The sequence below is a fragment of the Frieseomelitta varia genome, unplaced genomic scaffold, assembly GCF_011392965.1.
Source record: "Frieseomelitta varia isolate USP_RPSP 00005682 unplaced genomic scaffold, Fvar_1.2 scaffold_805, whole genome shotgun sequence".
In the NCBI taxonomy this organism is placed as follows: domain Eukaryota; kingdom Metazoa; phylum Arthropoda; class Insecta; order Hymenoptera; family Apidae; genus Frieseomelitta; species Frieseomelitta varia.
In genome coordinates this window covers 325,394-353,364 of record NW_025110596.1, presented here as the reverse complement: position 1 = coordinate 353,364, position 27,971 = coordinate 325,394, and the positions used below count along the sequence as shown (strand labels likewise).

Genomic DNA, 27,971 nt, shown 5'->3' with positions numbered 1-27,971 from the left:
ATCATTGTGACAGATGATGAAATAAAATCGTAATGATTTTTAAATTTAATAAATTTCGTACTAATACGTCAAGTATCGTATTTCTATATTAATTAGGATCACATCCGTTTGATACGAAATGAAATTATGATTTCATCTGCAAATAGTTGAAATGTCGAACAAATTAGAATTTAAAAATAGCTCTGATCTAATCTATCTGATAATTAGACACGCAAGCGTAACTACGCAAATCTTTTCTATGGAAAAGTTAGCAAGAATTGATCATAGTTACAATTAGAATTCATCTTAATTAATTAATTTCAAATGTGTAAAAATAAGGTTTGTTTCGTTCTAAATATATAAGGTCGTTCCCATCGCTAAAAGGGGGCAAGGAAGAAGCAAAGAGGGAAAGAAATAACACCTTCAAGAATAATAGAGAAACAGCTGGAGCTTTTTGTGCAGCCCGCTATCAAGCCGATATTACTACACGCCCTATCTCGAATGGCTCAAGAACTTTTAGCGAAGTTCCGATTTAAAAAAAATTTTTCCATCAGATAATGTTGAATGTTGTTGCATGGAGTGTATTCATGAGCCGACAAAACGCCTGCGCGTTTTCCATTCTACCCCTCTTTGCATTCTCCGTCTCTTTTATCGCTGAGCACCTGTTGTTCACAAACTGCGTTTCCCCTTTGAAATGATCGAACTTAGTTTCTTCCACACAGATCATTCCTCGATGAAACTGTTACATAATTACATGGGACTATTGATTGTTACATAAATATAAATTGTAACCAATAATTCATTGTTCATTCTTCCTGCAGTATCGCTACATCTTCTTGGATTTGAAATAACTTTAATTTAACACACTTTAATTTACACACGTTAATTCCATCAGGTCGTTGTACCATATTAATAGTAATCGTGGAATCTGAAATTATTGTAATTTAGAAACGTATATTATTGTTAATATAATAATGAATATATTAATATATATGTAATATATAATATAGTATATTCATTAATACATATTTCTAATTATATCTAATAATTATACAATAATTTTTATATTATTATTATATTAATGAACATTATTTTTAATATGACAATGATTTTCGAAAAAAAAATTGTTGTATTCCTGTTATCTGCGACAGGAATACATTTTTTATAATTTCATCAAAATATCGATTGGAAAGGAAAACTAAGCTCTGTGTCGTAAGAAGTAATGAGTCTTTTCTACTCGTTCTTTTCTCTTATTGAGAAGACAAAGACGAAAGTAGAATACTCCGTGTATCAGACAGTCAATTTGTCTCAACGTCCTCACGTTTTATCTTCTATCATTAATCAGTTGATTTTCAAGACGTTGATTTTCTAAAAAAAAAAAAAAAAAAGTATTGAACATGTTAAAAATCCATCTTTATATAAAATTTATTACATTAAAGATCATTACAATTAACCAGTCATTAAGGTATTAAGCATCACTTTCACTCGTGTTTGATTAGTTAAAACTATATGATCTTTTAAATAATTGAAATATTCTCGTTACTTTGCGTGAAAATAATTCTCATTATCATAACAAATATAACAATGAAAATAATAAAAATTAAATCAATGTAACAAAATATTTGGCAATAGGGTAAATAAAAAATTGCATCTTTCTGTAACTTCATTGTGCATTGTTATTACTATCAGTCTGATAAAATATGATAAATAGAGCAAGATATGATACCACTAACAATTTATATTTGTTCTGTTTTCCAATTAAAATTTTTTTCTAATATTAAATTTCTACCATTCTTCGGCAGCATTGTTTAATATATTAAGAAATATACGTACTCGAGTAGAATTGATTGTTCAAGTAACATCGTCAAATTAGTTAGTCGCCGATCTTAAAACTGCATTCAACGTTGCATCAACGAACCTTAAACTAAAAACTATTAAAAACTAAAGTAAAAAACTAAATTAAAAGTATTACAGAAGTGTCAAATTAATTATACTTCAAAATAGTTTTGGAAATACCTCTCGAAATTTGTTAGAAATATTGCACGTGTGGCACAGGCAAATAAATCGATAAAAAAATTTCATCTTTCGATAATGCGAGAAACGATAGCGTCCAAAATAGGTTATCGATTGTATCGATATATCGATTTGCGAACGATGTTTCGAGTATATTTATCATTGTCGTCGATAGTGTCCAGTTTAAAATGTAGCGTACACGTGTAGTTCCTTCAGTTCCCAATTCGTAGAAAAAATAAAAAACGAATCGCATTAGAACTACGATGGCTAGTGCAACTATAAATAACAGTGCTCCACAAGTGCAAATAAAATTTCTTACCAAACAGGAACAGTGAGTATCCGTTTTGACTACCTCTTGTAAGCTGCTTTAGGAGGTTAATTCATTCTGTTGTCACAGATATGACATTGTTCTCATGCTTTGTACAATTTGCAACAGTTTTATTATTTACATAATCGTGATATCTAATCGTGATGAATAAATTTTTTTTAATTTCAGATATGCTGTTCCAGATTTTCCATTATCAGTGCACACATCCATTGTACCCAATGAATTAAATACCCTTGTGAATGAACTTTTGAAAGGTAGTGCACAACTCATTTCTAAATGTGCAGATTTTGAGCCAATGAAATATCCTGTTTGCTAATGTGGTTTGATTTTAGAGTCAACTGAGGTAAAGAATAACATAGAATTTGATTTCTTAGTATGCTCTCAATTTCTGCGCACTTCATTAAGCGAACACATACTAGAGAGAAATATTTCTACAGAGGAAGTCATAATTGTTGAGTATGTTGAAAAATACCCACCACCAGAGCCTCAGGATTGTCTTATACATGATGATTGGGTTTCCGCAGTTGCTGTTTGTGAAAAATGGTTATTTCCTTTATGATTTATCATTGTTATTTATTATTAGAATTGTAAAGTTACTTTCAAAGGTGTAATTTAACAGGATTTTAACTGGCTGTTATGACAATACATTACACATATGGACATCTAAAGGGAAACATCATCTGGTAATTCCTGGACATACTTCACCTATTAAAGCAGTAGCATGGATTTCTTTGACCAGTGACATGGCCACTTTTGTTAGGTATAATTACAAAAGTTGGATTAAATAATCTGTTGAATCTTATAGTCATCTGCAATTTACAGCGCCTCTCAAGATCAGACAGCTATAATATGGGATTGGAATATTACAAAGAATTCAGTAGATTGTATTCATGTATGCAGAGGACATGAACGTGGACTAGAAGCTGTTAATGTTAATTATGACAAGACAGTGATGGCAACTGGAGGATGGGACACAATGCTTAAAATCTGGTCTACAGGTAAATATTTTATCTTATAAGAAAAAGCAGATCATTAATGAACAAATGTTTTACTTTCATTTGTACTTCAGCGAATCAAGATGAAAATGAAGACGGTGAATCTGCTTCAAAAAGGTTGAAATCAGAACATGGTAAAACAAGGGTAAATAAAATAAATGAATGCAAGTAGAATGTTTTTTTAATAAAAAAATAATTTATTGCAATATATATTATTATATTATAAAGATACCTAAAAGAACGATGAAAGGTCACAAAGAAGCCATCAGTGGTGTAGTATGGTCAGATAAAACAGAAATTATAACGTCGTCATGGGATCATACAATCAAAATATGGGATTCAGAACTAGGAGGAATCAAACACGAACTAGCTGGGAACAAGAGTTTCTTTGACCTCGATTATTCAATATTAAGTCGCACTGTCATTACCGCATCAGCTGATAGGCATATCAGATTATACGACCCAAGATCTACAGGTTTCAATTGAAATCTTTTTTTTTATATAAATTTCTAGTCATTGTTACATTAAAATAATTTCTTCTTTAGAGGGAACACTTGTGAAAACAATATTCACGTCCCACACACAATGGGTACAATCCATACGATGGTCGCCAGTGGACGAAAATCTTTTCATTTCAGGAGCATATGATAACGAGATGAAGCTTTGGGATACCAGAAGGTATGATAATCTTCAATTTCACTTAGGCATGTTTATAATGTAAATATGTTTAAGACAAAAAGTCTGTTTCATCTTACAGTCCTAAAGCGCCGTTATTTGATCTTTCCGGGCATGAAGATAAAGTATTGTGTTGCAATTGGTCGAATCCCAAATTTATGGTATCCGGAGGTGCAGATAATACCGTAAGAATATTCAAATCGAAACATATTGTTCGTTAATAGCGAATTGTTACGAAATCTTTACACGTAATAGAAAAATGAAATATTGTGCACAATGCAAATTAATAACAGTAAGGTTTTTTGATCATCTGAATATTTATTACATTCTAAATAAATGTGATCGTTTAAAAGAAATGGAGATGTATTGTCATCGTGAAACATACTAAATCACAAAATCATGCACTCAGTGTAAAATAATCAAAAAATATCGAATCAAATTCTAAACTGCAACAACAAAACTCAAAACTACGTATATGCAAATTAAGATGATGTACATGAAACAAGTACAAAATATTTTCGTACAAATAAATATATTTAACGAAGTCAAAGAGGAAAAAAAAAAAATGCGACTTTAATGAAAAAAATATTTTGCATGGCCTAAAAAAAAGCTCTCAACGTCAAATCAAAATTCGCATTCCTTTTATTTCAATGAGTTCTTTTTACGTGTTCGCTTTCCTTTTTTTTTTTAATTTTACTCTTGTATTTTACATCATTATAAAACCATCATTTAATTGACAAAAGAGGAGATCTAGTAATCGTTCTCATACATTGCCAACATTTTCAAATCTTTTTATCTTCACCTTTACGTTTTTAAGAATTTCGAATCATCTTTATTGCGCACAAATTAAAACCATTTACTCAAAATAGTACAAATCGCATCAGCGTGTAAGGTTGTTAAAAGTACTAAGAAAAAGACTCGTTACGTCCTACCGTATTACCAAAAAATTGAATGTGACATATTAATTCTTCGCAGAAAACAATTTTATCGTCGATTAATATACAGGCGGACGCTGGATGTATCATTACACAATTAGTTAGGATAATGTGGGGGGCTTATTGTTTTAACATTACTTACAAAGGACAAATGTTCAGTCTATTGCACATGCTGTAATTACTACACATTAGTAGATACTATAATTTCGTTTCACCGATTGTTCGATTGAGAAGAACGTGATTTTTTTTTTTGGATTTTCTTCTATTTTTGTTTTCTCTTCTTTTTTTTTTTTAAATTCGTTAAGCTCACTCTTTCCTGGAAAATACCAAAAATCGGTCTCAGGATATAATATTAAAAAAGACATATACAATAGTCGCTATTTGACTCGATAGAAGGCATATCTCTCTCTTTTTTTTTCTTTTAGTATTGGAATACGTATAAATACAGTCACTGATTTTGTACGAGAGTAAGTTTATTTGACAGACTTTACATTTCGTTTGTTCGTTTCTCACAGAAAATGTTCGTTCACTTTTTGACACAACAAAGAAAAAAAACGAAGGGAAACGAAAATAAATCTGTATGTGTTTCCTATGAAACTCAACGAAATTTAGTGCGGACAAAAAGAGAAGTAATAATGGGGAAAACGTCTGAGAAGAAACAATGTTACAATTTGGGGATTCACTCTGTGTTGAGGACCATTCCAGAATTGGCAGCCTGCCATTAGAAAAAACTCAGGAAAGGAAAAGAAAATCATTCGAATAAATCCCCAAAACAGATCGTTTATTGATCAAAAATAAGGGATGATAATTAAGAATTTGATTCTTTCACTTTGAATATACCAAACCATACTTGTAAGTAACTCTAAAAACTGTTCAAGTGCACGCTCCGCATACAAAGTGTAAGAAGTGTGACATTCAGAGCGTGCACACGCAGTGTGCAGTTTACAGTAACAGTGTGTCTCTGCAGTCTGTGTCGTGTCATAGGCAGATGGTTGTTCTTATTTTTTTCTTCTTTTTCCTCTTTTTTTTTTTAAAGTACGCATTATAAATTATGCATACAATTTACACACCACATATTCGTCTCGCACTTTCTCTCTCTCTCTCTCTCTCTCCCGCTCTCACATGTGTTTTCTTAATCTTTTGTATTCACTACTTATATCTCACGTTTCTCTCTCTCTCTCTCTCTCTCTCTTTCGCGCGCGCGTGCTCTCTCTTTCTCTCTTTTTGTTTTCTGTTTTGCATTTTTTCGTTTGTTTCGTTTTTCTCCTCTTTTTTTCGTATTTTTTTCCTTTTTTAGAAGTTCCTATCTATATTACCCCCACATTATCTCACACAAAGACTAGCGTTTTTAAACGATCCAAAATAAACTAAGGGCACTTTTAGTGGCGTATGCCCTGTGTTCTTATTCGAGTTTCATGAAAAATCTAATTCTGACCGTTGTTAAACTTTGTTGTTGTTGTTCTGGTTACTTCTTCATCTTCTTCTTTTTTTTCATCATTTTATTACAGCACCTATCGACTTCTAAGAATCCCTATTTCTTAACTAACTATGACACACTTGCCTTAATCTAAAAATTTCATTACGTGCTATGCCTCGCCATCTTAAAAGTATCCGAAAATCTAATATGTATGTGTGTATGTGTGTATGTGTGTGTGTTCATTTACTTTTTTTTTCTCTCTTTTTTTTTTTTTTAAACCTTTTCCCCTCCCGATTATTCAATCCTCATTTATGAATGCGAACCGTCTAACTTAATGCCTCAACATCGTGTTTCGTTTCTTTCCTTTCTCTCCCTGTCACTTTCACTCCCTCTTTCGCTCGTTCTGAAATTTACGAAATTTTTAATTCTCATGTGTATTTTCATTGGTCGCACACCACATAACAATTAATCATATCGTGGAGACAAGAAACAAAAACAGAAATAAGCGAATCTAGTATTGGTAATTTTTTTTTTTTCTTTTTCGATAATTACACATGTCGTATCCTTGTCTTATAACGCAAACGGAAGATTCGTACGCGACGAAGAATACGACGAAGGGAGTTAGATTAACCCGAAATTACTCACGTGGGAGTCTAGTGCACTAGACCCCCAGGTGGATAATCCCGGGTTAAAAAACGAGAAGTGCGGAAAGATTATGGAAAACAAACCTGGAGGAGGAAATACGGGAAGAGTCAAAGTTAAAAAAAGGAAGAAAAAAAAGGAATAGAAGAATAATGGAGCATAGGGGCAAATGGAAAAATGTTCGTGTCTCTCTCTCGTTATAGCTAAAAAAAAAACCTATCTCGCTTAACAATCGTAAAACAATGACTTAAAACCTCGATGAACATAAGGACTGTACAAGTCGAAGTACAATGACGCGCGTCACATTATCGGAGCATCATCGGAGTCTCAACTCGGACTCGCGTATTTCTTATTTATTTATTTATTTTTTTTCCCCTTAAATCGCTTAAGCCGACGTTCGACTAACATTACATTACTTATTTTTTTTTTTTTTTTTTTTTTTTTTTTTTTTTGTTTCTTATAACGAAACGCTAATCGATCGACGCTTTCAGGAATCCTATCCGGGGAATGGAAGAGTGAAATTGGACGAATGGCGATCGAGAGATGGATCGGAGCATCGCACCGGAAACGTTCGATGACGAGAGGATCCTGTCGATAGATAAGCTTGTTACAGCGTTTTCAGAGTCTAAGGGAACGACCAGCCAGGAAGAAGATGGTCGAAGTAATCTTCGTTTAAACGCGCCGTTAATGTTAATATCTCTCCCCCCCCTTATGACGCTTTAGAGGATTTTAGATTTATCATAGTGAAAAGCAATAAATTGTAACGGAGGGACAGGCGAGAGAGTGTGATATATACACGTGCAAACAAATAGAAGAATAATAAAATGAAAAGAGAGAACTAACGAAAACGTGTGTGTACGTACGTGTACACGCGCGCGAAGGATTACGTAAATTCGCACGATAAAAAGCGCTTCGATCGTTCAGTTTGCGACGAGTCGGTTACGGCTGCTAATTATTAGCAAACGACGTTGTTTATTAGCGGGAGGCGGGAAATAATCGACGAGTATACGGCCCGCGGTTCTAGTCACGGGTACGCACGTGATTCACACGCAACTTTGTAGGAAAGACAAAGTAACAAATAATTTCCGACACGCGTCTTTATTACACATAGAAAAAGAAGAAGAAGAAGAAGAAGAAGAAGAAGAAGAAGAAGAAGAAAAAAAAAAAGAAATCGCGTAAATGGCGAACTAACCGAACAATCTTTAGAATCTTTCGAGTAAACGAGCATAGTTGGAAAGTGACTCGCGGGAGGATCGGGAGTGGCCTTCGATCGGATGAGGCGAAGTCAAGCTTCACGAGCGAGAGAACGGTCGACATCTTATTTCGAGATTCGACGTGAAAAAAAAAAAAAAAAAAAACGGAGTTAACGCGAACAGCAAACAGCGGATCATTTAGTTTCTCGCGCACCGATTGTCTTCGCTCTTGTTAGTCGGTGAAATGTCTGTAAATACAACAGGTGGTCCCCGCCCTGATCCTTTTCGGTTTAGTTTAGTTGAAACGTGAAGTTGACCTCTCGCGTAAAGGAGCTGTCCGCTGAAATGGGGGAACCGATCCCTCTCGGATCGCGGACAGATCGCTTCACGCCGGTCTCAGAGAGATGGCTTAGAGAGATCAAGCTGGTTAGCGCGCGCTTCTATTCACCTGTATTTCGCTCGGTTCTTCTACGTACGGACACAAATTTCGATTGAAAATCGCTTCGCTTTTATTCGTGACACCCGTTTCGCTCGGTTCTCGATGAAAAAGAAAAAAAAAAAGAAGAAAAATCGGCTCTCGGTTGACTCTCCAGTCGCTACCGGCGAGCAGCTCACTCTTTCCTCGATCAACGGCATCTAAACACACCACGAAACACCTGCTCTTCGTTCCCACAACCTTGTGTAACTTTGATCCTCGCGAATCTTGGCGACAACTTGTGTTATTTCTCTTTCCTCATCGACACTCTAGAGACGTAAGAAGATGTTCACACACATCGAATTCGTTTACAGTCCGGCACACAAGCGTGCAAATTGTTTCCCTCACGTTTCCTTTATGAACGTTCCTTGCACAAAATACGAGTACGGTACACGAGTTTCCCCCTGTTCACTCCTCGTCGAGCGATTGTTCCCGGAGCAGCGGAGACGAAGATCGATGAGCTGTTCGCCACGGTGTTCGTAATTCTCCCTTTGGTCGTCGAAACGGAGACCAATGCGATCAATGGTTCGCATTCGAGCGAAGGGAACCAATCGTGCCGCGTTAAAGGGTCTCCCACAGAGGAGACCCGAATTGCCGCGAGCCGAAGTCTAAGCGAAGGTTGTTACAATTTTAGTGCGTTTACGCAAAAATCGCGATCTGTGATATTCTTAAGCAGTACATAAGCGACTCGAGGGGCCGTGCGACGCGCGAGATCCAAAAACTTGTGTGGAACGATGGATTCGACGATGTTACGGCGAGTTGTCTGCCCTTGCGGGATTGTCATCGGCCGCGCACGAATCGGTCCCTCGTCGAATCGAAAGCATAAAGTCACGTTATTTAAACACCGTTGTAAATGTAAATGGCTGATAGCTCATATGGCAAATAAATATGGTTTATATACAACTGGCAAGCAAACTTCCCCCACCTTCACTGCACTTTGCGCGACGGGAAATTTGAAAGTTGATCGTGTCACACTCGCGATAAGAATAAGAAAGGACGTAGATTTTGGCTCGAAATAAAAATGAATTTCAATTTTCAATTTTAATTCTTCTGAAACTGAAGATTAACAAATTATATATATATTTTTTTAATATATAATATATTATATAATGTATATAATATAACGTATAGTATAATAATATATATAATATGTTATTATATAATGCTTTCAATGTCTTATATTTGACACAATATAATGCATTGTACAATATAACTGGTATTTACCGAAGACTGAGAAGAAAATCGTAAGGCAAGGAGCTGAGCTGTAAATCATTGTTGCAAGAAATTCCTGATCCTATTTTTCCTTTCTTTTTTTGTTACAGTTATGTATCGTTCCTTAGCCGACTAACTTACTTGCCTATCTGGCTGCTATCGCTACCCCCCTCCACTGCATCGATCTCTCCACTACTAGTGGAGGGGGTAGCGCTGGCGACGAGGAAAGTAGGGGCAAGGACCGCCAGTTAGCCACCTTTAGTTTACGGCGTAATAATTTCCTGAACGCAGATCAAAGCGACGTCGACGTTCGATTACCGCGTCGATCGATAATAAACAGACGAGCGTCTCGATGTTCCTCTACTTCTAACCCCTAAACGAAACGTCCAAGAGGACCATAAATAATCGACCCTAATCGAAGACTGTCGGAAAGAAGTCCGAAAATAGAGAAAAATCTCAGCTCCTTTTCGTTGTTGCACGCGTGGAAAATTCATACACGAGGAAGAAATTGGAGGCTGCCCGCCCGTAGCCGAGGATGAGCTCTCTGACAGATGAATTAACATGTCACTGGCTGTCTGGCATCTCCTGATTCTCTGGGTAACGCGTTCGAATATACACTTTTTAAACGGCAGATAATAACCGTATGCTTCGCCCGGCGATGAATTCGCTATTCACTTCGCGATCGATCTGTGCAGATGACACTCGCCTCTTATCCCAGAATGAGCGCGGCGCGTTCCCCCTACGTGTCGGAATTCGAATACGTTCCGCAGCTGCATCCCTCCAGGAACCCCGACTGTCCGTTTCGGTTCGTCGATCGCGAGCGAATCCACAAAGATCCGGAAAACTGGGATCGACCGTCGATCGAGATCAGGGCCGTGCTTTCTCCTTGTTCAAGATTTGGCAAAAAGTACAAATATAATAGAATTCGATTGGTTCGAGGCTGACTCTCGTTGATTTATCGTTCGTAGAACGTTCGGGGATGATCTTCACGTTGGTCGGAAACGTAGGTACGACGAGGTGCAGGACCGAGGAACGATAACAAACGACAACTGCACGAGGAAGATACTTATCAGCATGAGGTTCAACAACATCGGCAAGGTGTTCTGATTACGAATTCAGAGAGTGTTTGTTATCAATTAAATTAAATTAATCCGTAACGGAAAGAATCGTTATCGTGTAGACCGAGATCGAGGAGAAATTTGTGGTGATCGATCACGCGCTAGACTCCTTGACGATGAGAAAGATCCCGCTGCGAAATCCTTACGTGATCAAAGTTCGCCAGGAGGCCATATTGCAGTTGTACGGATTGAAGTTTCAAAGCGTGAGTACCACAAGCAGCTGAAATTTCGGACGAAAAGACGTCGTACTTGACACTTTATCTACCGGTCATGATGGAAGTTGTCGTGAGCGACCGACTCAGTTTGGCGCGAATTTGGATATCGCGCGAGAATGTACGTTCCTATTATTTATCGAGCTACCAAGCTCAATACAATTACTTGTAAATTAACATTTATATAATAATATTACTCGAACGTAATAATAATACTCTTCGCGAAATGAATTAATTCTCTTGATATTTCTTTAAAATGTAATACCGCTTGTAACGATCACTCTTACGCAAGGGCATGTTCCAAATTTGCAGACAAAAGATGTGCTCTGCTTCTTCTTTCATCACTTCTTTGGAGAGTTTCGCTATTGCCACTCTGTCAGATCGAATATCGGTTAACATAATAATAAAAGAAGGTTCCGATCGATAGGTTTCCGGTAGATAAAGTACTCAACTGCCGATGTGACTTCGCTGGTCACTTGTCGCTCCGTCGATTTCTCTTTTATCAAACTACGATAAAAAAGAAACAACACGTGCCGCGAAATCTTTTACCCGTCGTTGGTAGACGTACCAGCGGAGCAGTCGGCGAGATCTCGCGGCCACACGTATTGATCGCGCGACTTTGGACAAGGTTGTCAACGCAGAGGCGAGAGAGGAAGTGATCAACAACCGGAGCCCGAATTACACGGGTTGCGACGTTGATTCCGAGCGACCGACCTGCGGCCAAACCTTTATCCGCGGGGAACTCGTTCCGTTCAGTCAGGTAAACGAAAATCCTATTCTGTACACGCGAGTAGAAACGAGAAGACTCGACATCCAAGAGAAAAGGGACTTGTTTCGTTTCTCGAAAGAATATTGAAGTTTCAACCCTTTCGGCCGTTTCGTTTTATTTCGAGAATGTGCACTGGGCTGTGCTTAATTATTTCCAGGTGTTGTATACTAGAGCATACAAAGACAAAAACACAGTAAGTGCGCTTACTGGGAGATTGAGTTAAATTATAACAAAATGATAAATTTCTTTTGGCGTTTCTTTGAAAAATTTTCCATTCTATTGGCGCGACACAGATTTTACGTTATTTTCAAGTGCATATTTTCTTCGTTTGTTTTGTTGCCTCGGAATATTCTAAAATGTGCTAAAATTACAAATATATATACCTACATAATTTTTTTACCTAAATTTTGCAACAAATAGCAAAAGCCAATTTTGTGTAACTTGGCGTTAAACAAAAAGATTCCATCTTTTCATGACTAGTATACACGAGGTACACACTATAAACGCTTAAGAGGTTAAGTCGTTGACGGGTAGAATGTTCAAGTCTCGAGTCGTTGATGGATTGCAGGGTTTCTGTTGTTCCTGCGATCGGAAAGTGAACGAGAGGCGCCAGTACGGCTTCTCGAACGAAAGTTCGACCAAGGACAGTAGGGCCAAGTCAAACTACCAAGACGACAACAACGCTGCAAACAAAGGTTGCAACAGGTTACGGACGGGAAGCGAGCGCGCGAGTTCAGACGACAACTCGGTGGCACGGGTCCAGGCGAAAGGGGCCGAAGTTCGATCCGACAAGAAATCGTCTGATAATAAGTCCCACGCTGTCGTGCCTGAAGCTAACGAGGTTCGTTCGTCGAACGAGCTGCGTCTGAATAAAAAAACCGGAGGAAATCTGGAAAAATCCCACGAATCGAGGGAGGGCGAAGCTTCGAATTTTGGCGGGAGGAACATGGTTAGACGAGAGAGATACAGAGGAGAGGACAGTGAAGGAAGCTCTGGAAGGACACCAGATGGAGATAAAGCTGCGGCGAACGACGTCCTTGGAACCAAGAGCGGCAGACTTTGGGCGGACAAGCGCTGGAATCCGAAACACGTCGGGCCGACGTCGCGTGTAAAAAATTCAGGCTCCAGCAGCAGCGGAGATAAGAGAAACCAGCGGAGAGACGGCGAGGGAACGAATAGCAATCGCGAGTTCCACTCGATCGGCTCGAAAGCAGAAGCGAGAAAGTTATCGCGAGTGGCGGTGGAGAAAAATTGGAAAAATCCGTTCGCGAACCAGCGCGAATCAAACGCGAACAACCACGATGCTTGTTCGAGAGTCGCGTCGTTCCGTTCGAAGAAAAAATTGTTGCCAGCGGAAACGCAGTGGAGGAAAGTTAACGGAAGAGCGTGCGATGGTACCGGACGCGAGAAACTCCGGACGCGAGGGTCCTTCTACGGGGATAAAAGCCCGGCGCCGAAGTCTGGCAAGAGGAGGGGGGACAAAGTGTTTCCCGTTAGGTCGACGGCGAATCGACCTTCTATGCATTTAAACGAGCCTTTAAAAAATTCGTCGACAGGTGTATTGAATAGCAATAGGTCTCCGGCGAGGTGGACAGCTCGGACGAACGGGATCGGGGCGGGTAATTTAAATAGAGTAATGGGAAATACATCCCCGATTACGCTCCGCGGGACTTTTAACGAGAAACACGGACGAGCCGGCGAGCCCGGATACTTTCAATCCCGGGGTAACGAGAAGGACGAGGGACGTTCCTTCGGAAGCGTTGGAACTTGCGCCGGAGACAAGTTGAAGACAATTTCCAGAGAGAGAAGCGTCGCCACGCGACCACACGATTTTTCTACGAAGCGCGCGAACAAGCAACCCCCGACGGGGGCAGCAGCGATAAAAAATTATTACACGCCGCAGAAGAGAACGTTGAAAGACTTCTCGTTCGTCAGGAACGACCACGACTCGCCGAAGGGCGCCGGCTACGAAAGCGAGACGAATTCCCTAGGATCGCGCGGACAGCTCCGAGATTGGAGAAATTCGCGGTCGGCGCGGTTTTCGAGGAGATCCGACGAATCGTCCGGGGGACGAGGTCGACGCAAGAGAAGCAAAAAGGCGGCCGACGACAAAGAACCGGCGGCGAGGACGAGAGGGAAACCCGGTCACGAAGTTCGTGTCTACATAGACGGCGCCGGGTCTCCGAAGGGACGCACGAACGACGAATCAAGGTTGGGTAAATTGGCGCGCGACTCGATCGACGATGAAAGGTCAGAAATAACGGATGGGAGAAAGGGCATGGGGGAGAACGACGGTTCGAATTCATGGGACGAGAGGAACCGGCAGGACAGCGTGGACAAACAAATCGAGGAGAAATTCAGTCGCATAAGCGACGCGCTTAAAGAGGATACGATGATGGGATCGAAGCGAATTGTGGAAGACGCTTCTCACGCGAATCCTGAAGCGAGTGATAAGGAGAAGGTTTTAAGTAACGAGAGAGGCGGCGATACGACCCCCCGTCAACAAATCGACGAACGTTCGAACGAAAAGAACAGCATAGAAATTCCCGATGAATTTGACAAGGAAGCTCCATCCTATCGACAAACAGACGGAGAGGATTCCTCTCTGGGTGACAAATTTCACGTAAACCGAGACTCTTACCCGAGTTCTCAAGGCGAAAAATCGGCAGAGCCGGTAGTCGCGAATCAAGAGAACAATCCGTCTGTGAATAATCCTGACGAGTTTCTCAACAACTACACTCCAACTTCTAGCTCCCAGCTCGTGATCCCGCCTCCGATAGGTTTATCCGTGATCAAGGAACAGAATCAAGTTCTCGCGCCAGAGAGTGACGATGACATTCGACCGTTAGACTTTCTCAATCCTGCGTCGTTTACGACCGAGACCTCGGACTCGACGCGAGCGTTGATCGTGGTAGATCTTTTCAAAATTGCCACCGGCTCGTTCGCTGAGGCACCTCTGCCAGGCACCACCCCCAAAGAGATTGCCGAATCTGTCACTCCGTCGCTGGGATTGATCGACAGGCTGGGTGGCCTAAGAAAAAACATTGAGAAAGCGTTTCAACGATTGAGACCAGCGAGCAGAACGCTGGCAATTACCGAGAGCACGACGGCCATGCTGAACGAGTCGACGACGACGACGAACACGACGAGCACGACTGAAGGAACGACCAAGATCACCGGCAAGGTGTTTCGACCTTCGATCAAAGGTTCGCCGGAAAACGCGACGCTAACCTCACCCGGAGGCGCCGAGTTTCACGAGGAGATCGACATCGAGGAAGCAACATTCCCGGACGAGACGAACCCGCCGATAACCGCCGTGGCACTGCCCGAACGACTCGTCGAACTGGAATCAAGGATCTCCAGGAACCAATTGGCACCTTCGTTCAAGGTGACGAAGGGTCGAAAGCGAGAGAAAAAGAGCACGACAGCTTCGACGATTAAAAGAAGGCAGGGTTCGGTGGCGCTGCGCGAGTACGAGACAGACAGGCTTCGTGGGAACACGTACAGAGATAATTACGACGGGGGAGAGTGTTCGACCAGAGCGAATTCCGCGATGAAATTTTCACTCGAAGCGGCAGACGTGAACGTCGTGAGGGAGAAGTTGCGTGCCGTCAGCGGTAGTTTCTCTCGCGAACAGCGGAATTACGTGCAAGTACGCGTCAACGATGGACGAAGAACGAAGGCTCGCAGAATCGTGGACTCGAAGAAGAAGAAGAAGCGGCCACGAATCGGGCAAGAGGAAGAAACAGCGAAAATTGGGAACGAGAATCTAAGAAACGAAGACGCTGCTTTCCACGGTAAAATTCCTGTGAAAAACTCGCACGAGATCAAGTGGATCAAGCATCCATGGTTCGTCACGACCGAAACGTCCGAGTACACCGTCGATGGACAGATGGACAAGTACGATCGTGTTTTTCCCAGCGAAAGTTCGAGTCCCGGTCGAACGCTGGTCCGTGGTAAGAAAACGAGGAGCGAGGTTCGGTGGAATCTGGCGACGGATGGTGCTCCGGGCAGGATTCTACCGCCCTGCGCGAAAAACAGGCACCGCCGTGTCGGCGACCGCGGGACAAAGAACGTCATTTGCGAGACGGAAACGAATCGAGGAGGCAGACGTCTGCTATCCGTTCAGAGGCTCAAGCAGAACGGCAAGAACGAGGCTGACCGAAGATCCGACAAGGAGGATCGGAATAAGATTCGGGAGGACAATTTCGTCAAGGGCGACGGTTCGGATATCGAGTACGAGGAGGAGGAGGATGACGTGTCTGAACGCCGGAAGCGTTTAAAATCGATCCGCGACAAGGACCGCGAGGAGTCAAAGAAACGAGACGACGCGTTGAAGCGGAGGAAAAAGAAGAAGAAGAAGAAGAAGAAGAAGAAGAACGGTGACAAGGAACGGTCGGAGATCACCTCGCAGGATTCCTCGTCGGAGGACTATAATTATTTCGTAGCCGGCGAACAGACGAGTGAAGAAGACGATGATAACGGCCTCGAGGCATCTGTAGATGAAAATTACGACTATTCGAACCCGGCGCCGGACGGTTTTTTAGAAGAAGAAACAAACGACGGTTCAAAGATCTCGGAGGACGTGGCAGCGGGCGATAATTCGTACGATCGGTCGAGCGATAATCCGATCGGCGAGTTCGACGGATATCGAGGCGACCTGAGAAGCGAGAATCAGGTGTCAGATCGATCGGTCGGCGAAGAGAGATCGGCGAACGCGGTGGACCTCGGTGAGGCCGAGGACGGGAAAGATTTCGAAATTTCACTTACCGGGAAGATTCACTTGGAGAGCGATTCGTACGGTCGGCCGGTGTCCATCAGTTTCAACGCGGAGCCCGAATTTTTCCGGAAGGACTTTATCGACGATGGGAAAGCGAACAGCCACGGCAATCGATTTCCATTAGAGTCAGCGGATTCTTTTATTGACGCGTCCGACGCACTCGTTTCCGCCGGGACGGACAATGCTAATTTTTTGCCGGACGTTTTTGACGTCGAACCGTCTGGAGCGAACGCTCCTCTCGATCAGGTCGACGATCGATCGGTCGCCAGGGAGTATTCCCTCGACGCGATACGCGCTAGAAATCGAAATGCCGGTAGATATAAAAACGAGCTGGACCCTCGGCAAAAACTGCTCCGCTTGCAGAAAAAATCCATCGAAACCAGCGAGAAACCGGCGACGAAGAAAGACTCGAAACAATCGTCTCGAGTTAACAACAACTGGAAGAAAAGTCTCCGACGTTCGAAGAAAGACTCGAAATCCTCGAACCTCGTGAACGAAAACGAGAAGCTTCCCGAATCCTTGAACGCGGAAAGTCAAAATCGAGACGAATCGTCTCCGAACAAAGACGATTTGATAAAGACCAGCGACGAGCTTTCCGATAACTCGCCTCGAAGTTCTCTCGACCTGTCCAACTTGCCAGGAAATAATTTCGATAGCAAAGACGCCATAGAAGCTGTTGCAAGCGTAGGAGAGGAAGGTTGTTTGGCGATGAACAGCACAACGCTGAGGATGGAGTTGATCGAGATTACCACGATCGCTGACAAGTTCCAAAGCCCCGTGACGACAACTCCGCTTCTCAGCATTCACGATCTTAAAATGGAAGGTCCATCGAACGTGGTAGAGTCTGGGACAGAAGTGGGGAAAACGACCACTGCGCCAGCTACGACGACGCCACCGGTAGGAACGACGACGATCATCTCTAGCCTGAACGAGACCGTGGTGGAGGCGAAGATTTCCTATCCGAAACCGGACTTGGCGATCGCTCTGATGACAACGACGACCGTAGCAACGACCACGATAAAGCTTACCAACGAGACCGTCGTCGAGACGAAGATGTCTTACGCGAAACCAAAATTAAGGATGGAGACAGCGGTTGAGGATTCGCCGGATTTACCTGCTGACGCGGAGGGCAGCAAGGAGTCGATCGAGAGGAGGAACATGCTGGCGATCTCGGAGTTCGTGAAGAAACTGGAGAAACTCGTGGCCGACACGGGCAACTCGAGCAACGCCACCGGCCGTACGCTGATACATTTGAAGAAGTTCGTCATCGTGCCCGACAATCGAACGTTTTGGAGCTTGAGAGAATTCTCGGCGCCCGAGAGTAGGCAAGAGACCACAGGGACCACCGAGACGGTGGTGGTGATGGGGGAAGGGGCGCGCGTCAAGGACAGTGGACAATCCTCGGAGGACGACGACGAGTCGGAGTACGCCGCGGCGCGAGAGAACTCGAGGGGAGAGGAGCGTAACTTGATAAAGGAAATAATCGACTCGATAATTGGCGGCGACGACACGAAACGCGAGCCACTTCCCAAACGTTCTGACGCGCAGAACGAAGCAGACGCTCTTTCGACGATGGGAAAGACAGAGAAGGGTCCTCGTTGGTCGAGTGAGCGAGAATTCAGGACGAACTTGCAAGTTGGAAAGAACGCGGCCAAAGCGCAAGAAGAATCTTCTCCGGGAAACTCGGGCAAGATCGTCGATGACCAATTTCTCGAGTCGAGCGTCGAGAACGGGGGTGAAACGGCGAGAAAGGACAGCGATGTTTGCGCGGGGAACAACAAATCGAGCGTAAAGGGGAAGAGGGAAGCGGCCGTGGTGGATGCACGCTCGGCAAATCAGAAACGAGAACGCGAAGGTAAGAAGAAGGACGCGAAGCATCCGAAGAAGAAGCGTCGAAGAAAGCGGAAGAAAAAGACGAAGAAAGAAAAGGGGAACAGGGACAAGAAGAACAGCAAAAAGACGAAGAGCAAGTGGCCCTTCAAGAGGAATTTACTTATGCTGTCGGAGGAGGAGCAGATTCAACCTTCGAATGTGGATTATGGAATCAAATGGAGGGATCGTGATAAATTCCCGACGAAAGAAGAAGGGAGGAAAAACACCGAGTCTGCGAGAAAATTGCCTGGTGAAAATGGGTCGAAAGAAGAACCGCAAATTCGGGGCGGCCAAGATTGCTCGGATCGCAGACACCCCCCAAACGTAGATCCATTAAAATATTTGGAGTCCGCCCACTGCCTACGTTTCAGTGATTTATGGTTCGTTTCAATGTGTATGTTCGTGTGTGTGTATGTGTGTGTGTGTGTTCTTTTTCTTGGTCGAGCAAGAGTAAGAAAGTCAATGACGTGAGAAATCTTTCAGGTACTCGGTGTATCAACTGGAAGAGCCTGTAGTGGATCACAAGGTTTACCTTCAGATTTACACGAAACGCGCTACGTCGAGTGGATCGATCCGATGGAAAGACTTAACGAACGGCTCGATCGTGAGGTGAGTTGATCAACGACGATTGAGATCAAGTAGAGATAGATTTGAGAGTTTTGGAGTCACTAGATTCACGCTACACAGGACGTTTATCTCGTCAGATTGGGTACCTTCGATAAATACTATCGGAATAGAGAGAACACGGTAATCGTTGCGTACGACGATGTGAGTACGACGTCGAGCATCGAGTACAGTTTGAATCCGCGGAGGGATCGCTTGTTGGTACCATCGACGCTTTCTGGGAAAAGATCAAAGTACTCAGAGGCTGAAGGTTTTGAAAATCATTCCGTAAAAAAAAAAAAAGACCGAATAACGAGGTTAGTTATGTATTGGAATGTAAGAGCGAAAGTTCTGGTTACATGGTGCAGGATGGTCAAGCGAGTACCTAGTGGTGCAGGCAGACAAGATCAACGAGGATGCAAACGAGTGTGACAAAGCTGGCGTGGGATTCACGGCGTTCGCTGGTCAACCGGATCGGTGTGAACGTGTCAGTGGAACCTGTTTGAAAAATCAGCCACTGGACTACTGGAGACACGACATCGTACGTATGACGACAACCGCAACAAAACGGACCGATAATAAGATTAACTTATCCTCTGTCGATTTATTTTTCACCCGATGTATAATTTTAGCCCATAGATAATAACTTTACCTAAGTTTCAACGAGTTAATTCGATTGGATAAATAACAAGCGAACACAGATACACGTTGCACCCAGTTTATTAAATCGTCCAAAATTCGAGCGCTGCGTGTGCTACCTGGTTTAATTCAAATCGAATTTAAATGCTTGTTTTGATAATTGTTATAGATTTTAAAGAGAGAGGTAGATCCGACCGGCACTGTTGTGCACCTGACACATAAGGGAGAGTTTAGACCGTATTATTTGCTACGTTAATGTAATTTATTAAGCCGGAATTTATTAAACGTTCGTTCATAAAACACTGTGCGAGCTGCGAGGCGGTTTCCGCGAAGCGAATTCATTGTAGCGACTGCATGCAAACTACGCGTAATTTCATCTAAATAAACATGATTCATATTATTATACACGCGAAACGACACGACAGAGTATTTGCGTTGCGCAAAGCGTTTCAACGCGTTGCACGCGAAATTATCTTTGGATCTCTGTAGTAGTAACGGAAACGAACTTTTTTTTTTTCTGTACCCGGACAAACGAATAAGCAACGTCGTCTATTAACGGATCAGAAACGAAAGGGTGGGCGGAATATTTCCTGAAGTGGCGGAACATTTCCGTAAACTGGCGGGTGTTATCGAAAGGTACACGTTCGATCTAATGTCACGTGCTGGTAGGAAGCACGGGAATCCGGGCGGGCTGGTTGCTACTTCTTGAGCAATTTCGCCCGGGTGCCGAACGAAGCCATCAAGTACAACGTGAACGGAACCGGAAGCCGCGAGTTCCTCGCTCTGGAGTACCATTCCCTGCACGTGTCTGTGATCGACGTCGAACTCAGGGACGACTACAATAACCTTCTCACAGCCGGGTGAGTTTCGGAGGTGATAATCGCTTCGGAGAGAATATGTTTCCACCGTAACTCCGTCCGCCAATTGTTCCAAGTATTTCAAAAAAAAAAGAGAAAAAAAAAAGAAAGAAAAAGGAAAACGATCGAATCGCCATCCACGAATAACGTAGATCTTAGAGATCGGTGTGTCGCCATTTTCTACCGTTGTCGCGTGCCGCGTTACGTTTCAAACGTCTCGCGTCATATAACGGTGGCAAACTAAATTTTCATGGTTAATGAAGTCGAAGACAATTTTCATTAAATTTCAGCTCGCCTGCCCGACTTACCGAGGTTCATATAGATAACACCGCAATTGATTACACGGTTATAACGCTGCTGATTACCAACAAAGGCTCATCTTCGTCCTCTTATCGAGCACGGATTACGGACTGTCCCAAAGGAGTTCCGGTATCGTGGTTGAACGCCGAGAGCCCGACGAAGACAATCTCGCCCCATCGCGATCGTAAAGTAGCTCTGAATCTCAACGGCAGAGTCTCGTTAAATGAATTCTCCTGCTCCGGTGAATGTTGCGACCGTCAATGAAATTTCCCGACGTTCTTTCACTTTTCTTTCTTTTCTCCTTTTTTTTTTTTTCATCCGAAGCGACTAAATCACCGTAAAAAGAAAGCTACTCCTTTTTTTCCCCTTTTTTTTCATCGCTCCTTTCGTCGTCTTCAGTGGTGCTTTTGAACCGCAACGACGAACCAGCAGCACAGAGGGAGATAAAGGTACGAAAAATGGATCGTTGTTCCTGCGTGGGACATTGCGAGTGCTCGTGCTTGTCCGACTCCCGAGAGGAAGAGCGTTGTCAGCCAATGTCAAAGGAACATTACCAGGCCGCTGGTTTTCAAGGCCCCGTTCTGATAAAACGCGTCGAGCCACTAACTTGGCCGACCGACGTTGTTACGATCGTTTGCCTAGTTTTATTTACTTTGCTGCTATTTTTCCTGTCACTAGGTACAGATCGATAATCGATCCGACGTTTTCCGCCTGACAGCGAGTCAAACGAGAACTACTTCCTCAGGTTTCCTCAAGTGGACGATTGGCATATGCGTGCCGGTAGTGAGTCGTTGGGGATTAGACGATATACTCGAGACGCACAAAATGACAGAGTACTTGGAACGAGACTTGAAATCAAGGAACGTTGCGTTTAATCAATACGGGCAACCCGTTCATCCTGACACGGGTCGAAAGTCTGTCAGAATTTGCTGTAGGTAAGTAGAAGGAGTCTGAGCTTGATTTACGGACCTCGAATTTTACTGTAACGCGAGATCTGGTCTTTCCTCAGGGTAGCAGAATTTTTTCTAAACCTGACGTTTTTCTTCATCTATCCCTTTGGAATGCTCTGTCTATCCTGCAAGAGGCCTCGATATTCCAGTCAGTCTGCCAACTCGGGTCAATCGAAGGTAAAAGAAAAAATAAAATTCGACGAGATTCTGTCTCTCTTTCTGTTCTTACTGTATCCATAAATCTCGTATTTAGGGGAGTCCGATGTCCGAAAAGGATGACTCCTCTACGGTGGTATGCGTCAGCACTTACGGCGACGGTATAGACTCCAAAATGGAGGCGGAGGACACGAAATACGTAATAGACGAGCTGAAGAAATCTCAGGAGTCTTTGCAGAATTACAATAGATATAAAGTAGACGTGGATAAATCTTTGTTGTCCAAGGACGTTCAAAATAGATAGCGTTGTTTTCAGAGGAGGCAAATCCTAAGGGAGCAAAGTTCGTCCGACTAGCGGAGAAGCAGTGTTCAACCAAAACGATGTTCTCAGTGCGAACGCGCCGAGACTTGCCGAAATTTTTTGGAGAAATACACGGTGCGCGTGCTATAGGCCCGAGGAAAATTATACGCAATGCAGAACACGGAGAGAGGAGAATTTGCGGACGCTTCCGGTTGATATCTATGGCGGGGAGGTGTTTGTCCTCGCTTTAACCTATTTTTTTTTTTTTTTTTTCCCCGCCGAGTACTATTTATACGGAACGGTGGAATGTAAATATTCATACAGAACGCACGTATATTTCTCGCGTGCATCGCGCTTAGTCACGGCGAATAAAAATAAATGCTCGTTTTACGCCAGGGGTGTTTTAGTTGCGAGATTCGTCGGGCTATTCTGTACCCATAAGCTAAACAACGCGCTAATCACGTCCGGCGGAGGACAATTTGGCCCGCGTTCACCGGATTGATTTTGCTCACCCCTTTGTTCCTATAGTCGTTCATGCTTCGCTATCCACCCTTGTCTCCCTTTAGTTTGAACGGCTAATTTTTTACGGAACGACAGATCGAGAGGCACGCATCGGCGAATAACTCGTTCGTGTTAATTTGAGTCAATTATACTCGCGCACAACGAGAAAAAGAGAACGCTATTTTCTTTTCACTGCGTTGTGCTTTTGAAAGAGTGACGCATATTTATTTTACGCTGTTGTCGTATGTTATCGGTTTAGCTCTGATTTTCTCTTTCAAAAAGAAAAAAAGGAAAAACACGAACGAGAAAGGAAACCGAATCGAGAGATACTTAAAGGAATTCTGCGAGAGTCGCGAAGAGGCAAGGAAATATTTTACAGATGCCTCGACTCGGCGTCGGGTGGTTTTCATTTTAAACACGACAGGACTGGTCGATTGTCGGGTCTGGTGTCGGAAGGAATCGATAAAACCATGCCGCATTCCGATTCGCGGCATCCTTTCCACGTCGCTCTTTTTTCCGGTGTCTGGAACATCTGCATAAACGTGCAATTTCTCGGCGACAGGTAGCCATGGCTACCACCTTCATACGTTGAACCATTGCACACATCTCAATGTCTGCTCGACACGGGATCCATCCCTCCCCTCCCGCCCTTCCCTTCTGTCGGTCTCGTTTATTTTCGTTCCTCACCACACATATCCACGTAACCGGGATATTTTACAAGCCGACATTGTTACGCGAACCGGGCTTTCAACATTGTTCGTCAACCGAGTTTAACTCTATTTCGTCTCTGTGAATCATATTTCCTTAATGGTACAACCGATACAGAACACTGCGCGTTAAACAAAACGGTTCCAGAACGATGCGTCTCTGTCATCAATTGACGAATTGTTAATACTTTTGTTGCACATATGGCGGAATTCGTCAGCACGGAAACGCGACGTTCTCGATATATATATATTTTCACATTTTGATCAAATTGGTCGTCTCGAATATATTTACAAACTAAATAATTACGCGTTTATTCCCGACACATGCAGCGGCTGTTAATAATTTCCAAAATGTACATACGACGGATGGAGCGAGGATATTTTGCTAAGAGGAGAAACGTTCGGCCATCCGTGGCGTATTGTTTTAAAATAAAAACGCTCGCCGTTGCGTTTTGTTCGCTCAAAAGTTTCCCTCGAAGCTCGTATTTTTCAGTTATATTACCGAGAACGGCGTTGCGCACGTGAAATTTACATTGCAAATATTTTTTCACGCAAATATGCTCCTGTTTATTGTTTCCTACGTAGTTTCATAGATCCGCGCGCACTAGATGAATTTATCAATTCTTTGTTACACGTTCGTGTCTTCGAGTTACTTTTTTAATTACAATTACCTAACGCAAAATTTACCACTTATTTGCCTTGTAAAAGCGCGTGTGCCGTAGCGTACGTGAATACATTTGTCTGAAAAAATTTACACAATCCAATTTTTTCACGTGCGATATCCCATCGACATAATAACCGCGTTGCCATTTTGTTTATTAAGTATACATGTACACACGTCCACGTGCACTCTGGCGCTGAAAATTTCGTAGGTCGCTGTAAGTTTGGCCGCGCGTTCGTTTTTAAGATAACGACGTGTGTGGCTGTTCACGAAAGAAGAGAGCAGCTACGCGTGTGTGCGGCATATTGTTACGGGCACGGTTATCTGCATGCACCTGTGTCCGACTTGGACGCCTGTTTGCGGCCAGCTACGGCTGGGGAAAGGCGGTTCTTTCTCCATTGTAATTCGGTAGCCCCGGGGCAACTCCAGATTGACTATACCCGACTGTCCATAGAGAAGATTGAGGCAACGAGTATGCGAAACGGAACAATGGTCGCCACGTCGGCTCTCGCAAAGGAGCGCCGGCGTATGCATTTCTTTTCGTGCGAATATTTTCTGCTTATCGGGCGTTCGAAATGTCAAGACGAGGGGGAGAAGAGATCGCGGCTTCCGGGTCAGACGGCGAGGCTCTTCTACCAATTACCGCGACATCCTTGTTTAAATGCTCCCCTAACGAGCGTTCAGTTGACTCGACAGGAGGGAAAAGGGCATTACATTCTCGTTATAAAATAAGATTCTCCCCGTTTGCTCTGGAAGATGTAATTTAACCAACTTGTACGTACGTATGTACGCAAAATGAGTTTCGTGCCAAGTGATTTCTTGAACGGGTCGGTGCTCATTACGGCCGCTCGCACGGACAGAACGGTACCTATGACTAATGCGATGTTTCCGGTCATACGAGGTTCAAGGTTACGTGACAGGACAACATTTTCTACTCTTAAAACAGCGATCGTATCGGGCTAAACATGTTTATGTTGTTGATTGTATCGAGAAATGTCGAGACGAAAGGCTATGGAACGAAAGCTATCGCGAAGCTACCCACTCGAGCGGATCAAAAACTAAGAAAAATAAATAAACGCGGTATTCAGAGTGGCGGAGGATACGCGAGTTCGCCATTTCGAGCTACCGGAAACAACCGGATGTTGATATTTTTCAAAGAATAGGAAGCTTTTCGGGCGGAAGGGAATGCTTTGTTTGCGTGCAATTTTAATGGAACAGCGTGAAACCCAGTTTTATTTCGCCAGAGAGATTCTATATTAGAGACGATTATTTTTTTATTTAATAGTGGAAGGTTATATTCACTTACTCCTTTGCACCCTCTCTCCACGATTGCTCCGGCTCGTCCACGATTCGCCCATAGTTTGCACTTGTCGTCAACACTCAGAAAAATGTTTCAACACGGACGAGAAAGATCGGCGAAGTTAGCGAAATTCTAAATTCGAATTCAAATTTTAACCGTAACCGTGTACACGACATTGTAACGATACTCAACACTGTACGCCATGTCGCGTTCCGTCGGTAAAGACGAAACCGATGCTAACGCGGCTCGCAACGAAACTTTTCACCGTTAGACAAAGAAGCGCGTTAATTGGTTGATCTGTCCTGGCTAAATGTCACTTATGATATAATCTATCTGATTGGCTGGAACGAATTTCGCAACATCGACGCTCTGGCGGCCGCTAGTGAAAGCAACAATTCGTAAACTGCGTGCATCGTGATTGCGATACGGTCTTATTTCCGTGAATTTCGCTTCAGGTAGGGGACGATTCGACGTTTGAAAGGCGGTCTGTGATTTGCGCTTCGCGTGGCAATCCTCTCGATAATCCGTAGAAAAACCGTGACTCGTCAGATTCGTAACCGTAAGAAGCCAACAAGTGTGACCGTTTAACTGGTGCAATGAATTAACCTTGACTCGTGATCCCGTTTTCGATCAAAGACGTCGTTTTTGCGAGCAAAGTCGTTGCGAAACGTTCGCTCGGATGCGAACAATCTCGTCTGTTCTCAACTTGCTGGCGTCCCGATTGGCGATTTCCCGCCAATGTTTCTACCTCGGCTGACTGCGTTGAACGCGCGTTCGTCGATCGCGATATCGAGTTTCTCGCACACATTGGACAATCTCATCCGTGACCAATGAACTCCAGTTCTGGGGCCCTTTCTCCCGGAAACGCATCAGGATGAGTCGCAGAGGCTGTTACCTGCCTCTCTACGCCGTCGTCCGGTAAAGGTAAGTCACGTTCGAATGATAAATACCGCGGGTACACGCGGCTAGCGTGCACAGGGCCGTATCAACATGGCATTCCGTTGCACGCAACCGCGTCTATACATCGCCTACTATACGACCGTTTCACCCTCGAAACTGGTTTCGCCTTTAATTTACAAATGACTATCCGTACAAGCTACCGAGATGATTCTACGCGAGAATGGCTTGATAATTATAGTAGCGAAGGTTTCTACGTAGCACGCGGAACGATGCGGCGTAATTAGATAAAATTTTTATTTCGTACGCAAGAGAGGAAACGAATGATAAAAGATTAAAAAAAAAAAAAAGAAAAGAGTTGAAGAATTTTGAAGAAGACGTTTAATTACAAGAAGCAATTCGTAATGCAAAATCGATCGTTTGAAAAATACAAAATGCAATCTGTCGTGTTATACATTTTTCTCAAATTTAATTTTGCATTGTTTCATACGTCTATATATATATATATATATATAAACGTGAATAAGATCGTAACTTCGTTTATATCGCGATTACTATTGCAAAGCTAAGTTCCTCTGTGCTCTCTCTCTTTCTCTCTGTCTCTCTGTGAGCGTATTCACGAAATTAGCCGAACCGATGAACACTACGTTGCATTGGCTGTGCAATGGTGCACATCTGGTGCCCTGTTCGGTGCTGAATCCAAGCGCACAATAGTGATTACGAAGACAAAAGGCGGAACACCGTGAATATATCCTCAATGGCTGGTCTGCTGTGTCTTTGTCTTGTCGCTCTTTTTTCTCTCTCCCTCTCTGTCGCATTACGATTTTTCATCCTTTCCCGCGTAATTTTTCTGATCTTACTGCGCCTTCCGATCCTGCGTTCAAATACAGCCACTCGTAAAACCGCCTACGCATCTGGGATCTGGCGTGGAATCTAAAGCAGTTTCGAAGTCCCTGCCCCGAAGGCGTACACATCCCCATTTCCAATCGAGCCGTCAACCCTCGTATGTACATTGGTGCGTACATTGTGCACCAGCCGTTTGATTCCCGCGTGAAATTTCCAAACAACTGTCGGGGAAAGTCGCTGGCTGGCCGCTTCTCTGCCTCTTAGCTTCGCCAGCGGGGAACAGTCGCAACTATTTGTTTTAATCCATCGGTCAATACGACGGATTTGCTGTGGATTTGCTGGATATCAGTTAGTTATTTATTGCGAAATCGTATTTCATCTACGTTCCTTCCGTCGTTGTTTACCACCAAAAGGAATCCAGCTACCTGTCTCTCTGGCTATGAAGAGCGTGCACACAGCTTTTGTGAAATTCGATCGGTAATTCCACCCGACTGGTTTACATTTCTCTGTCGTTTACATTTCTCTGTCATTCTTCTCTGGAAGAGAAACGTTCCAATATATGGGTTATTTACACGGATTGACAGACGTTTTATCAATTTGATTCAACGTCGCGGTTTTCTTTCTTTGTTCGCTCGCTC

At 43.2% G+C, this 27,971-nt stretch overlaps 2 protein-coding genes and 2 long non-coding RNA genes across 4 annotated transcripts; 2 read left to right on the top strand and 2 right to left on the bottom strand.

The window, feature by feature from the left end:
- Positions 1–66: 66 nt before the first annotated feature.
- Positions 67–2,067, bottom strand: LOC122536165. The gene is made up of 4 exons (XR_006308348.1): positions 1,996–2,067; positions 1,813–1,910; positions 1,217–1,347; positions 67–907 (listed from the first exon to the last, which is right to left on the bottom strand). It is a non-coding gene; the product is annotated as an uncharacterized LOC122536165 (long non-coding RNA).
- A 79-nt stretch (positions 2,068–2,146) lies between these two features.
- On the top strand, positions 2,147–4,531 carry LOC122536157 (ribosome biogenesis protein WDR12 homolog). Its single transcript, XM_043668297.1, has 9 exons — positions 2,147–2,323; positions 2,489–2,574; positions 2,653–2,863; positions 2,940–3,080; positions 3,143–3,318; positions 3,390–3,460; positions 3,544–3,790; positions 3,861–3,993; positions 4,073–4,531. Exons 1-9 carry the CDS (start codon positions 2,256–2,258, stop codon positions 4,209–4,211), a joined length of 1,272 nt encoding a protein of 423 aa, XP_043524232.1. The 5' UTR covers positions 2,147–2,255; the 3' UTR covers positions 4,212–4,531.
- Positions 4,532–5,685: 1,154 nt separating this feature from the next.
- LOC122536164 lies at positions 5,686–7,454 on the bottom strand. Its single transcript, XR_006308347.1, has 2 exons — positions 6,090–7,454; positions 5,686–6,032 (listed from the first exon to the last, which is right to left on the bottom strand). It is a non-coding gene; the product is annotated as an uncharacterized LOC122536164 (long non-coding RNA).
- A 13,191-nt stretch (positions 7,455–20,645) lies between these two features.
- LOC122536160 lies at positions 20,646–22,561 on the top strand. The gene is made up of 5 exons (XM_043668303.1): positions 20,646–20,717; positions 21,414–21,692; positions 21,760–21,949; positions 22,024–22,141; positions 22,218–22,561. Exons 2-5 carry the CDS (start codon positions 21,473–21,475, stop codon positions 22,422–22,424), a joined length of 735 nt encoding a protein of 244 aa, XP_043524238.1. The 5' UTR covers positions 20,646–20,717; positions 21,414–21,472; the 3' UTR covers positions 22,425–22,561.
- Positions 22,562–27,971: the final 5,410 nt, after the last annotated feature.

Excerpts from the sequence above, each read along its gene's own strand:
- LOC122536157 (XM_043668297.1), top strand. The coding sequence starts at position 2,256 with ATGGCTAGTGCAACTATAAATAACAGTGCTCCACAAGTGCAAATAAAA. Across the intron at positions 2,324-2,488 it reads TTTCTTACCAAACAGGAACA|ATATGCTGTTCCAGATTTTC; the intron begins GTGAGTATCCGT and ends TTTTAATTTCAG. Across the intron at positions 2,864-2,939 it reads GTTGCTGTTTGTGAAAAATG|GATTTTAACTGGCTGTTATG; the intron begins GTTATTTCCTTT and ends GTAATTTAACAG.
- LOC122536160 (XM_043668303.1), top strand. The coding sequence starts at position 21,473 with ATGGATCGTTGTTCCTGCGTGGGACATTGCGAGTGCTCGTGCTTGTCC. Across the intron at positions 21,693-21,759 it reads GCTATTTTTCCTGTCACTAG|GTTTCCTCAAGTGGACGATT; the intron begins GTACAGATCGAT and ends CTACTTCCTCAG. Across the intron at positions 22,142-22,217 it reads CCAACTCGGGTCAATCGAAG|GGGAGTCCGATGTCCGAAAA; the intron begins GTAAAAGAAAAA and ends TCTCGTATTTAG.